Source organism: Chiroxiphia lanceolata, chromosome 2 (assembly GCF_009829145.1).
Source record: "Chiroxiphia lanceolata isolate bChiLan1 chromosome 2, bChiLan1.pri, whole genome shotgun sequence".
Classification (NCBI taxonomy): Eukaryota; Metazoa; Chordata; class Aves; order Passeriformes; family Pipridae; genus Chiroxiphia; species Chiroxiphia lanceolata.
The window spans coordinates 76559921-76572151 of record NC_045638.1 but is presented as its reverse complement, the minus strand read 5'-3'; the positions used below and the strand labels follow the sequence as shown (position 1 = coordinate 76572151).

Sequence of the window (12231 nt, the reverse complement as noted above, 5' to 3'; positions counted from 1 at the left end):
GCAGCGACTCGGCTTGGCAAAGTGAGCGTCCGTGCGGTGCTGTGCCCACGGGCGCTCTCCGCTCCCTCCGGCCGGGCGTGAGGGGGCCAGTGCCGCAGCACCGCAGGGACAGGACCGCGGGGAGGGCCGGGGTTGATTAGCTAGTTAGTTGGTTAATTAGCCAGAAGTCGAGTTATTTCCGTCTGTACGACCCGGGGCGCTCCGCCGCGCCGGGGCTCCCGTCCGAGCGCGCTCCCGGGGCCGTGCGGGCGGCGGGCCGGCAGGGGGCGCTGCAGGCGGGGCCCGCAGCCCGCTGGGCGGCGGGGCCGCTCCCGGCGCCGCATCATGTGGGCCCGGCCCCTTCCATGGAGCCGCGGCCGCCGAGCGCCGCCCGGGCGGACGCCGCCATGAGGCTCTGAGGGGCGGCTGCGTGCGGAGCGCCCGGCCGGTCCCAGCGCTGCCGAGCTCCCCGAGCCTCGCCGCGGGGCAGAGAAGCCCAACGCTGAGGCCGCCGCCGCTGCTGCTGCCGCCGCCGCGGGTCCGGCCGGGCGGGAGGGCGGCCCGGGGCCATGTAAAGCGGCAGCGGCCGGGGGAGCCGAGCCGAGCTCGGGCAGAGGAGCCGCCGCCGCCGGCCGGGAAGGCCTCGCGGGGGGGATCATGGCGACGTCTAATCTCTTAAAGGTGAGAGCGGGGCCCGGCCGGGCCCTGCGGGAGGGCGGGAGGCGGCGGGGCCGGGCGGCCCTGCGGGTGGCGGGGGCGGTCGGGCCGGGCCGGGCAGGGCGGCGGGACCGGGGCAGGGCAGAGCCGGGGTCGAGTCGCGGTGCCGCTGCCCGGAGTTGCCGCTGCCTGGGCCCTCCCGCAGGTGAGCGGCCTTGGGGCTGCCGGCCTCGGCCCGGCCCGGCCCCGCCGGCGGCTGCGGCTGCTGCCAGCACCCTGCTCCCCCCCCCGGCTCTCCCTTCCCAAACACGCCTCGTTGGGAAACAGCGCTGCGTCGTGCAGTTAGACAGGGCACGGTGTCTTCCCTTTGTTTATTTAAGAAGACTCGGGTGTATGGAAAATGTTGAAGTTGAACAAAGAGTTGGAAAATGCCTTCGCTGTGGGCAGGTGTCGTTATTGGGTGGCCACCGTGTTCCAGCTTTTTTGTTAACAGCAGTTTTCCTGCAAAGGAAAACTCCCGGAGGCCTTTCGCTTGCGTTAAGTAGCTTTGCTTTTGTAGTCAGATGTTTTCAGGCACTTTCCCGGCGTTTGATGGCAGATGTCAGTCACCCCAAGCTGCTGCAGGTTGGAACGGAAGATTTCGGTAGGACAGTCGAGTGTTTGAGCTCAGGACTGCCTGTCCTGATATTTGCGGTATGTATGAGGAGAAGACTGCATGGCCTTTGAGGCCATGCCAGCACAGGGAAGACAGGCCTACTTGAAAAAACTATTACTAGTGCCTCCAGTGTTTCTGCAGCACCAGTTAACTCCACTGGTGTGAAAGGCCTTGGGAAGACTATCTTAACTCGAGCAGTTAGCAACTGAAAACACGTATAAATATAGGCATAATCATGTGTTCCACACGATATATTGTTTTTAAAGATGGTCCCGAAGAAGTGCTGCTTGCATTTGAGCAATCTGACCTCGTTTGGATGTATAGATTTGGCCTGAATCTGCTGGTTGTATTTATTATTCTGAGACATTGAGTGTGAAGAAATGAGAAATAATTGATCACCTTGTTTCTTCCTGGTATCCAAAAAAATGTCTCAGTATTAAAAAGATATATTTTTAAAAAATCTTCCTTGAAATTGAAATGTAATTGAAATTAATTTTGGTTAATTTCTGTATATTTTATACCTAAAAGGGGTTACATATCTAAGCAGATAATACTTAAAAATACTTTAAAATTTAAAATTGAAGAATCCAAGAACAGTGGTGAAAAAAATAATGTCCTATAAGAAGAAGTGCCCTTTTTTTGGAAAAGCATGTGTTTAGAGCAAGGCTTGTTATATTTTAGACCATCTCTTTGCTATACATCTGAGGTTTTCTGGAAAGACTGATGTGTGCTTTGATGAGATGTGGTCATATAGCCCATAGTAGAGAGAGAAGCATAGGCTTATGAGTTTTGTCAGCATTCCACTTCAGCTATTTTGAAAGAGTAGTAAGTGAAAATAGAGTCAAAGGCCTTGATTCTGCGAGATGACTCTTGCCAAAGTGAAGTCTTTATGTTGACTAGTCATGTTTTTGCAACTGGCCTTTGTATCACCAGTATTTTATGTTGACAACAAGATTATATACGCAGTGTGTTTTAGGAAAAATGCTGCAGAGATACCTGTTCTAAACCAGGCCTTTTTTGTCACTCAAAGTGTTATTAAGCACAATAACTTACTAATTAGTGAGTTTTCTAATGACAATATTAAGTATGATTCCTGCATTACAGAAGGAAAAATTATATGGTGATTTGGCTTTGTTTATCATGGCAAAATAAACCTGTGCAAGAACTGGAACTAGGTAAGGTTCTTGTTCCCAAATCCCACTCATGAGAGTGCTCTCCGGGAAGCAAACTGTTGATTCCAGTTAGTGTTGATTGGCAGTGCCTCATGCCATCTGAGGGTGTGCAACTTCTATCTCTACTTCTGCTTTCATGTTTAATGGGAAAAAGCGATATCTGGGCACAGTAAATCCCAGGGTAAGAAAGGAGAGGTGTTAAAATCTGTGCGGTTTTTCCATAGCTTTTCCAAATAAGCCTGCATAAATTGGGTATAGACAGGTCTTGGTTTTGCCAGCATGAACAGGAACTAAGCATTTTCTCTTCTTTTCCCCCATCCTCCTTCAGCTTTCTGCGTAGTTGAGAAAATGAAGTGAAATATTCTTTTCTTATTCTAGTAATATACTAGCTGAATCCAAATCTGACTGGCTGTCATAATTTTAAAGGGCATCATTTAAACTCCACTAGTTATCGTTTTCCTATTGTTATTTCTTTTCTTTTGTGAGCCTTCTTTAAATGCAAAATTAGAATGACCATCACATGCTAAATCCTGGAAATATTGAGTACTTAGTAAATTACATGGTTCATGGGGTGCCTGCCCTGCCTGTAGCAAAGCTGCTGTCCCCGTTGAGAGGGTGCTTGCTTTTCCGTAGATGGCTGAGCCATTTCTAGAGAGTCCCCTAGAGGTTTTTGTCTAACAACTATGTGACTGATGACCTTCAAAGTGGGATACTTCTTTCAGGGCGTGGCAGACTGTGTTTGGTTCCCTTTGCAGTGACAAAGTCTAAACCAATTCACCCATGTGACATGAAGACATTTGAGTTTTTCTGCTGTTTCTGGAACAGAAAGTATCCCCGCTTATTGCAGCATAAAGAAACCTGTAGCTGTATCCATGCTGGCAGATCTGCCAGCAAATGCAGGAGTCTGTCCTTGCAAGATGAACTGCAGCGTGAGCCTGATGTTAGAGAGAACAGCAAAGGAAGCACGAATTTTCCATGGACTTAAACAAATGAGAAACGTTTTTACCTTTGCATCAGTTTCAGCTGTCAATGACAACTAGAAACACATCTGAAATTTTTGAATTCTTCAACTTGAAGTACGTGTTTCCAGCTCTGTATTTTAAGTTTTTCTGTTTCTTCCTGGCTATTTCCATTTAGGATATCCTTAAGAAGCATGGGAATGTTGCACGCTAGTTAGTTACATAGAAAAGCTTTCTCTGTGGCTACTTTCCTGCTTTGAATAGGACTTGTTACAGTCATTACACTGATTTTTAGAGCTGCTGGTAGCAGAGATTAATCGGACAGTGTTTATTCCAATCTATGATGTCATATTTCCCACTTCATCCCTCTGTGAACTAGCTTTAATATACCTGCTGTCTGAAAAATGAAGTAGTAAGGCAATGATGTTACTCATATGTAGATAAGATGTACAGTAAGACCTAGAGGGTGTTGCTTTTTTACAGTACTGTCCAAGCATCTGGTAGAGATGAGGGCTGAATTTCTCTGTGTCCTGAAATATAGAGAGTACACAGCAAAGAGAGCTGAACATCCAAATAGACATTTCGAGGGTAGAGGGACAGTACATGGAGATCTTGGGGTATTGCTTTGCCTTGTTATATCTATTGTGACTAGTGCTTATCCATAAAGTAAAGAACAGGAAAAGTACGTTTGAAGAGTAAAGTCGGAGGACATATTTCAATAGGGTGTAAGTAGTATGTTCTTCAAGTAAAATTTAGTGTTAAAATGGAACTTTAAATCTGTATGAACAAATTAATTGAAATTACTTTTGAGACAAATTATTTCATAATGGAGTTATTTTTCAAAGCTTTAAATTTTAAACTCTAGAATGGCTACTTAGCCAGGGTCTGGCTCTCAATTGTAGCCCATGTTTTCAGAGAAGATTTGATAACTGGAGTAATTTTATCTCGTCCAAGGTATTATGCCTTACTGTCCTGCTTACCTTTCCATGGGAACTGTGATTTGAGGCAAGCTAAGAAGGAAAAACTGCCCAGGAAATACTGTTTAGAAATTGCATGTGTGACTTTGGTATCAACTAAGATACCACTGTTTGACCTTCTCTTTTACTGTAAATTTGTGTTTTCTTGTAAGGGTAGAATTAATGAATGTGAAGGACACACCGTAGTGGTATTTAATGCACACTTTCTTCTTGTAGTTTCGGTACAAAGTGTAAGGTCATGGAAGCATGAATCTACCTATGATGTTGAATTGTTTGTTGAACTTAGAGTACTTTCGTTGGGATTTCTCATCCATTGATTTTATTTCCTCTCCTGTTTAGTTAAGGAATAAAGGAGGAAATGTGGAAAAAATTTACTCCTATGTATAGGAACAAATTCTAAACTTCTCTGATTTCAGGACAAGCTTTGTTCGAGGAATTCCTTTAAAGTAAGCAGATGTTTATTTCAAGTGGATACACAATTTTTACAACTGAAGTTGAGTTTTATGTGTGTTTCTTAGAATGAAGTAGGTATTCACAGTTTAAATCATATAAATAGTGGTGTTTGCAATCTCCCCCCCATACCATGTTTTACAATGAAATTAATCTTATTCACAAAAATGGAGCATTCAGGTTTTATCTTCAGCTTTTTTCAGTGAAGGGTTGAATTATACTTCTCAAAAATTGCAGAACAGATTTATTTTTTACTTCTTCTGGAAAACTTACAGAATCGACTCTGAAGTTTTACGCCAAAGAAAAACTTATGAGGAGGTTGTTTTTACGTACTTTATAATGCCCTTTCTGTAACTTCTAACTGTTCAGTAGCTGGTCTTTCAAGTTCATTATCCTGCAAAGAGGGACTTGGAACAGAAGTATCTGAAAGTAAAAACTAATAATTTTCACAGGACTGGGAAAGATTAGAGCAACACATCAAAGTTAAGGGAATAATTGTAAAGCTAGCTCTATGTGGGGTAACATGTAGATGATGATTTTCAAAATGATGTATTCAAATGACCTTTTTTTCTTGTAGTGGGAAAGAATAGGCAAAACTATCTCTCTGAATTTGAAAACTATTTTTCTGTTTTTTATGTTGAAAGATTTACAGACTTTATCAACAGGGGCTGCTTCTGTGAAAGCCGTACTCAGTACCTACCACAGTAGTTCGATAATGCTGTGAGGCCTCCAGGTGCTGTTACTTTAAAAATAGTTACTGTGGTGCCTGTTGCATCTTTATAGCTTCAAGATGTATCTTTGCCCTTAAGAGCACCAGGGGATACAGTTACCAAACTGTGCTTATTCTGAATACAGAATAACAGTTTTAATTGTAAATTTCCATGTAGAAATTAATCAAAAGGCGATGGTTGAGGGAACCTGGTGTGCTGCTTGTGCTTGTTTATCTGAAGAGATGTTAGTGACAGAACAGTGCACTTGTCAGAATTTCAAGTAGTTAGACTGTATTATTTGCTGTATTTGAAGTGAATTGTGTCAAGTGTAGTATCGCTGACCAAGACAATGATCTGTTCAAAAGTAAACAGTGCATTGGAACATAACAGTTCAGATAATCTGTGGTCTTTCTGCCACAGAACTCCCAATCAACGTAGCTTTTTAATTGCAGTTTTTTCTTTTTAAAATGTGGAGCCGTAAGCAAACAGGATAACAACATATGCAGTAGAACTGCTGTTTTTCTCGCAAAGTAGTTGTGGGTTTGCTGGTTTTTTTTAATAATAGAAGTTAGTCTGTATACTATGGTGAGATTTTTCAGAATAATCAGAATTATATGGAAGCACTTCATTTCTTTAGCTTGCCTCTTAGCTTTTATTGTAAGTTTGAAAAATCCACCTTAGATTAGACTTTTCAGCGTGGTGTAAATAATTTTTATCTGCACCAGCTGTACTCTTGGCCCTCAGAATGCCTATGGCCAGTTAACCCGCGGGAAGGGAGTCTGTCATACAGTAGCTCCTATGTTACTCTGTTTCCTTCCTCCCTCTTTACTGCTGATGCCAAACACACGGTTAGAGAAAAAGGGTACATGGCAGCATCCACAGGTACAGTTCTTGATTCCTGGCTGCCATTTTGATCAGGGTAATTTATTCAAGATGGGTTTGCAACTGTGCCTTGTGACTTTTGTTGCATCTATGTTTGCTGTGACAGAGAAGCTGACCCAAGTATCATTCATGTTGTCTGTGTATAACTCCATTTACATCTGAAGAACACTTGCTAGAACTTGTTTCTTGTAGCTAATGCAGTGAATAAATGAAGAAGTTGGCAGTCTGTTTCTCTTTGAAACAAATAATAGCTCTCACTTTTTAAAGTAATACCGTGAAAAGTGTTGTTCAGCTGTGGTGGTGTAGCTCAAACGCTAGCTTAGGAAGGACACCTCTGAGAAGAAAATATTTTTTTGTTAACTGTAGAAACTGCAATCCTTCAAGATAACTTTAAATAAGAAGCTGGTTTATTAACAATATTTTTGTTGTTCCTTTTAGAATAAAGGTTCACTTCAGTTTGAAGACAAATGGGATTTCATGCGCCCTATCGTTCTGAAACTTCTTCGTCAGGAGTCTGTCACAAAACAGCAGTGGTTTGATCTGTTTTCGTAAGTAATTTTTTAATCTCTTACATCCTTCTACATAATGGGAATACATGTACTGCTCCTGATACAGAAGTCACATATGACATAGACTGTGTGGAAAAACAGAACAAAAGTACTGTTTGAGTTTTATTAAGTGATAAATGTGCCTACATCGCTGTAAATGTGCAAAAGTAGAGTTTTGCTGAGATTCAGGTCTTTGCAAATAGGATGGTGAAAGAACAGCAGATCTTTTTGACTTCAGCTGACCATAGTAAGTAAGTTTTGTACCTGCCCACAAACTTATTCTTAGAATTAGAGAGAAAATGTTTACTGCTTTGTCAGTAAGTTCATTAAAGGCAGTTTGCTGAATGTTACATTATTCTGATTTGAATGGCTTTCTTCTAAAATAACTGAAGAATGCTACTGAAGTAGCTGGGTGGTGCAGTTTAACTGGTATTATTTGAATAGTTTTGTACCCTAAGAGTGATATAATAATACTTTTCAGACAATGTTTGCATTAATGTACTTTCTGAAAACCCTGCCATTTTCTTCATTTCAACAAACCAGGAGTGGCTTCGGGTTAGGTGATGATTTTTTTGGTAAAAATCATCATTTGATTTTTGCCAACGTAATATGGAAGTGATTTACAAAAGATATATTGGAAGTATATCTAAAATAATTTTTGTCTCAATGGAGTTATTTTCCCTTAAATACAGTTGTAGTTTAAACCTGTAGACTCTCCTGCTTTTAAAATTGTCACAAAAGTAGTTTTTATTTAAATGCAGTCTTGTTGCAGTCTGTGTCTGTATTGCTCTTTTTGATGAGGATGGTGTGGTGGCTCTTTTTACACCCATCTTACTGCATCTGTCACGCTTTTCTGCCAACCAAAAGGAACAGTAATTTAACATGTAATGGTTGTTAATCTTTTAGGATGTGTCTGCTATAGCAGTTGCTAGAAACATGGTATAGTTAAGGTAAAAATTCAGTTCTGAGTCATTGCTTTAATGATTAATAATTAGTTCAATAATTCTGCATTGAGATTGAAACTTTCTGTTTATTATTTTTCTTGTAGCTGAATTATTGAATAGAACTTTATTACCTTTATGGCTAAAATAAGGCTTTTGAGGGAAAGGAACCCACTGTCCTAGGTTCATATTTTTGGACAGTGCTTTGTTAAGCTTCTTAATAAAAATTCAAAATCTGTAGGTGTCTTCTACTTGCCCTTTGAGTATAATTATCCACTATTGCTTTTTTTCACTGCTCTCAGGAAACAGTGGCATTCTAAATGCAGTAACACCTTTTCTGCACATGAACATTGTGGAAGTCTCACCTGTTAGGTAGAGCTCTATAAATCCTAGGCCTGCACCTTTGATCTGTGTCAAAGGAACTTTTTACCTTGCAAGTTTTGTCTTTTCAGTTAAACTAAAAAAGCTGCTTTTCTGTTGAAATAAGTGTATTCATTTAATAGGAACAAAGTAATAACTTTATATTATATGGTTGCTTTTCTGCAAAGATGTGGCCTTATTAATGAAAGGCAGAAGAACCAGAGGATGGTAATGAATCAAAAAAAGGCTTCCTAGACCATGTTGTATATGATGTTGTATATGATGTATGGGTAGGAGTGTAACTTGCTTTATTTAGTCTTCATTATGGAATGAGTAGGAATTAAGTTCCACTTACTGGGCTGTCAGGTAGGAAAAATCATACTTGAGTGTTGATTAGAACTCAGTAATAGAATTTGGCTTTACAATTCTGTTTGGTAGCTTTTCTGCAGTAAGGTTCCACTTTAAAATGCTACCACTGCCATGAAATGTTTAAGTGATCTTATTAAACTAGTTAAATCATCTTTTAAATTACCTGATCCCTCAGAGTTCAAGTTTCTCATGAAGAAGGTCTGTTTGCTTTGTAACACAAGGATGTTTCAGTGTTTGGATTGTGAAACTGTCAGTGAGAGCTGCATGTTAATGAGAATATTTTAAAATAGCATGGGTTGGGTAGTAATACTGCTACTGGCAAGAGATTTCTATTTTTGTCAAAGAAAAGGTTTAAAAATTGTCCTTAATTCAGTAAGGATTATTGAATAGGTACTAAAAATAGAATTGTCTTGTATATCTCCTTCTTGACCACAGCCTTTCTCCTCGATAGGTTGCAGTTACTTGCTTCCAGGACTTTTCTTAAAAGCCTCAGTCTCTTCCCCACACATTTTCTTGCATGTGTCATTGGGATCTAACTGTGTGTTGTTTGACAAAGATAGATAACAAGTGTATTAATTTCTTAGACATACTGAAATTATGACTGTTTAAGCCTCATACATTACAACATTAAAATTTGAGTAACTGTTACTAAAAGGTGGATAAATTGTTTTCCAGAGATGTACATGCAGTTTGCTTATGGGATGATAAAGGTCCAGCAAAAATCCACCAGGCGCTGAAGGAAGACATCCTTGATTTTATTAAACAGGCACAAGCAGTAAGTTCCTAAGGTTCCATAACTTCTATTCATATTGTTAGAAAAATAACCATATAATTCTGACTTTCATTGGATTTAAATGCATTGGTTTTTTGTTTGAAATTTTGTGATTTTCAGGAGATCACAATTACCCTGCAGACTTCTATTGACAAAAAGAAGACTTGGCCTTGAGCATTTGCCTTGGTTCATTGTTTTCTCACAGTGCTTGAATCTGGGGTGGGCAGTGGTTTTGTGTTATATTAAAAAAACCCATAACACAGCATTATCTTTGTTTATCTGACAGTACTTATGGAATCTTCTTCCACTTGAAAACTTCTTAAGGCAGAGTTTTCCATAAGAAATTCCTGAGAAAAAAAAAATTGCTTATGTAGCTTCGGTGCTGTGCTGATATGTTCATGGATGGCTTTAAAATAAGCCATATGTATGACCTACCACAAATATCTGTGCTATCGACTCAGCAAGCTTAACTGTCCAGTTTTATAGGCTTCCCAAGACAACTGAATTTGTCAATAGATTCAAAGGAAATTCTTTTGTTTGTAAAACATGTAGCAAAAGATGTTGTCTGTAATAAGGGATTTAAAAGAGGGGGTTGTTGTAATATTTTTAAAAAATTTAAAAATCACGACAAATGTTTGTTAAGGAAAAAATTAAAGTCTATAAAGTCTTTCTTTAGTGAAGTGATTTACACCATTAAGGCTTTGCTTAAAGGAAAATAGTTTCTTAGAGAGATTTGTAACCTGGCATATAAATGTTGACTTTTTAAGTTCCACAGCTTACTTGCTTACAGCATGCATAAATGCTATGCTGAACTGAGGCCTTTGATATGGTCTGTGTTGGCTTTTATTTGAGAGGCAGGTTTTTAGGCATTTTTTTAGCCATTGTACAATGTAGTTTCCAGACTTTATTAAAATATACATGTTAACTAGCTGTCTGGGTCTAATGAAAGGCTAGTAGGTGCCATTGAATCAAAACTTTTCACTGCATAGAATATAACATAGTCATTACAGGTTTATGTTAAGGTTTTTATATATGGTTGTGCCAGTACATGCCAAAAGTTTTAATATTTTTGACTTGCAGATGGCTTAGAAGGAGAAAAAAAGAAAAGGTTAATTTGGAGAATTTGAACTTGCTGACTACCTGTTTGCTGCTATCTTTCTTTACCCTTTAGAAATGACCCATGTGCCATGGGTTAATAACTACTTCCGTGAGCTGAATGGCACTTAAAATATGCAGACTTTCTTATTCTGATGTATCTGTACATTTGAATTTTATACGGAGAGTTATTTTCAGTATAAGCAGAGTCAGCCCATATTTTGTGCATAAATTTGTTTATAAATTACCTCCTCTTCTCCCCCGTCCCTCCAGAGAGTGCTGAGTCATCAAGATGATACAGCTTTACTGAAGGCATATATAGTGGAGTGGCGCAAGTTCTTCACGCAGTGTGATATTTTGCCCAAGCCATTTTGTCAATTAGAGATTACTTTAATGGGCAAGCAGGGCAGCAACAAGAAGTCTAATGTAGAAGACAGTATTGTCCGAAAGGTAAGTGATCAGTATTAAAAGCTTTGTTGCACTGTTTGCCTACAGTAAACAGGGGAAGGGACTCTGTAGCTGAAAATGAAACCGCATCACACGTGTCACATGACGTATCGCTTTGCTTCGGCGTGAGAGGCAGAGTAACCCTGCAGCTTTTTTTTTTCTTCTCCACAATAGTTTCACTTTGTTTCTCCAGTTCAGCTTTGGCTATTAACAGTATTTTTCATGTGATTAAAGCACTTCTCGTTTGGGCTTTGAGTTTGTCTGGACTTTGGTGGAGGTTTTTTGAGGGGTTTGGTTTACTTTGTGTGGGTTTGGTTTTTTTTTTTTTTAATTATGGCTTGAATCCTGGAATGGCAAGTAGTTGTAAATTCATCTACTTTTTGTATATTTGTGAGTAGCAAGTGTATTTGTATACATAAGTGAGTAGTTTTTCTGCTCCTGGTTTATATCCCTAGGCCAAAATAGTAACTGGGACATATCTCTGCATTTTATAAATGACTGATTAAATTCTGTCATCTGAAGTTAAATATGGCTGTTGATATCTCAATTTCCCCTTTTTTCTCCAAACTGTCAGTCATATCAATGAAAAGATTAGACATGTAGAATCTTGTAGATACGATCTTTTTACTGGTTCATATTAAACATAAGAAAGTCTAGTGCTTTGAGTATGGAGTGCTCAGTGTTCTGAGTCCCATGAATAGTGGTCCTGGAAATTGCTTTAGTCTTTTATTATAAGGAGAATGAAACACATCAGTTGTAAAGTGTTATGTACTTTAGTTTAACATCTTTCATTATTCCTTTTCATTGCAGAAAGTATCTGTAGGGAAATGAAATTTCTTTATTGATCTTTAACTTGGTATTGAAGATCATTTTAACTGTTCTCCTATCTCCAGGATGGGAAGAGCAAAATAGTTTGAATGCCTTACTTTGGACAAGGTTTTTTTAATTTGCCCTTCTGTTTTGACATCTTGTCCCCTTTACCTCTTGAAGAAAAGGAAGAGAAAACAGCAGCAAAGAGAGGAATCGTCATTTCACATTACCTTTTTAGTTTTCATTGTTTGCTGGAGAAAGCATGTGATCTTATTAGGCTCACCAAGATGTGGGAAACTTGAACTCTTAACTCTGCTTTATGCAGAAGGCAGGAAAACTAAGAAATTAAAGACAATATCAAGTGGACAAAGTAGTGAGGAGAATCTGGGAGAAAGAACTGGTTTCTAACAGTTCAGATTTTGGTCAAGACTGAAGCTGATGGAGTTGT

At 39.7% G+C, this 12231-nt stretch overlaps 1 protein-coding gene across 3 annotated transcripts in view; it reads left to right on the top strand.

Annotated features, from left to right (window-relative positions):
• The first annotated feature begins 349 nt into the window (after positions 1 to 349).
• The window catches only part of CUL5 (cullin 5), a 32335-nt gene continuing 20453 nt past the window's right edge, over positions 350 to 12231 (top strand). The window contains exons 1-5 of one of the 3 annotated variants that reach the window (XM_032678749.1): positions 1050 to 1083; positions 1196 to 1329; positions 6880 to 6989; positions 9335 to 9434; positions 10800 to 10976. In XM_032678749.1, the coding sequence (XP_032534640.1) occupies positions 1065 to 1083; positions 1196 to 1329; positions 6880 to 6989; positions 9335 to 9434; positions 10800 to 10976 (540 nt within the window). In that variant the 5' untranslated portion in view covers positions 1050 to 1064. Of the gene's footprint in view, positions 661 to 1014; positions 1330 to 6879; positions 6990 to 9334; positions 9435 to 10799; positions 10977 to 12231 lie in introns of those variants that run through there. The other 2 variants (XM_032678750.1, XM_032678748.1) reach the window with 2 other exon arrangements.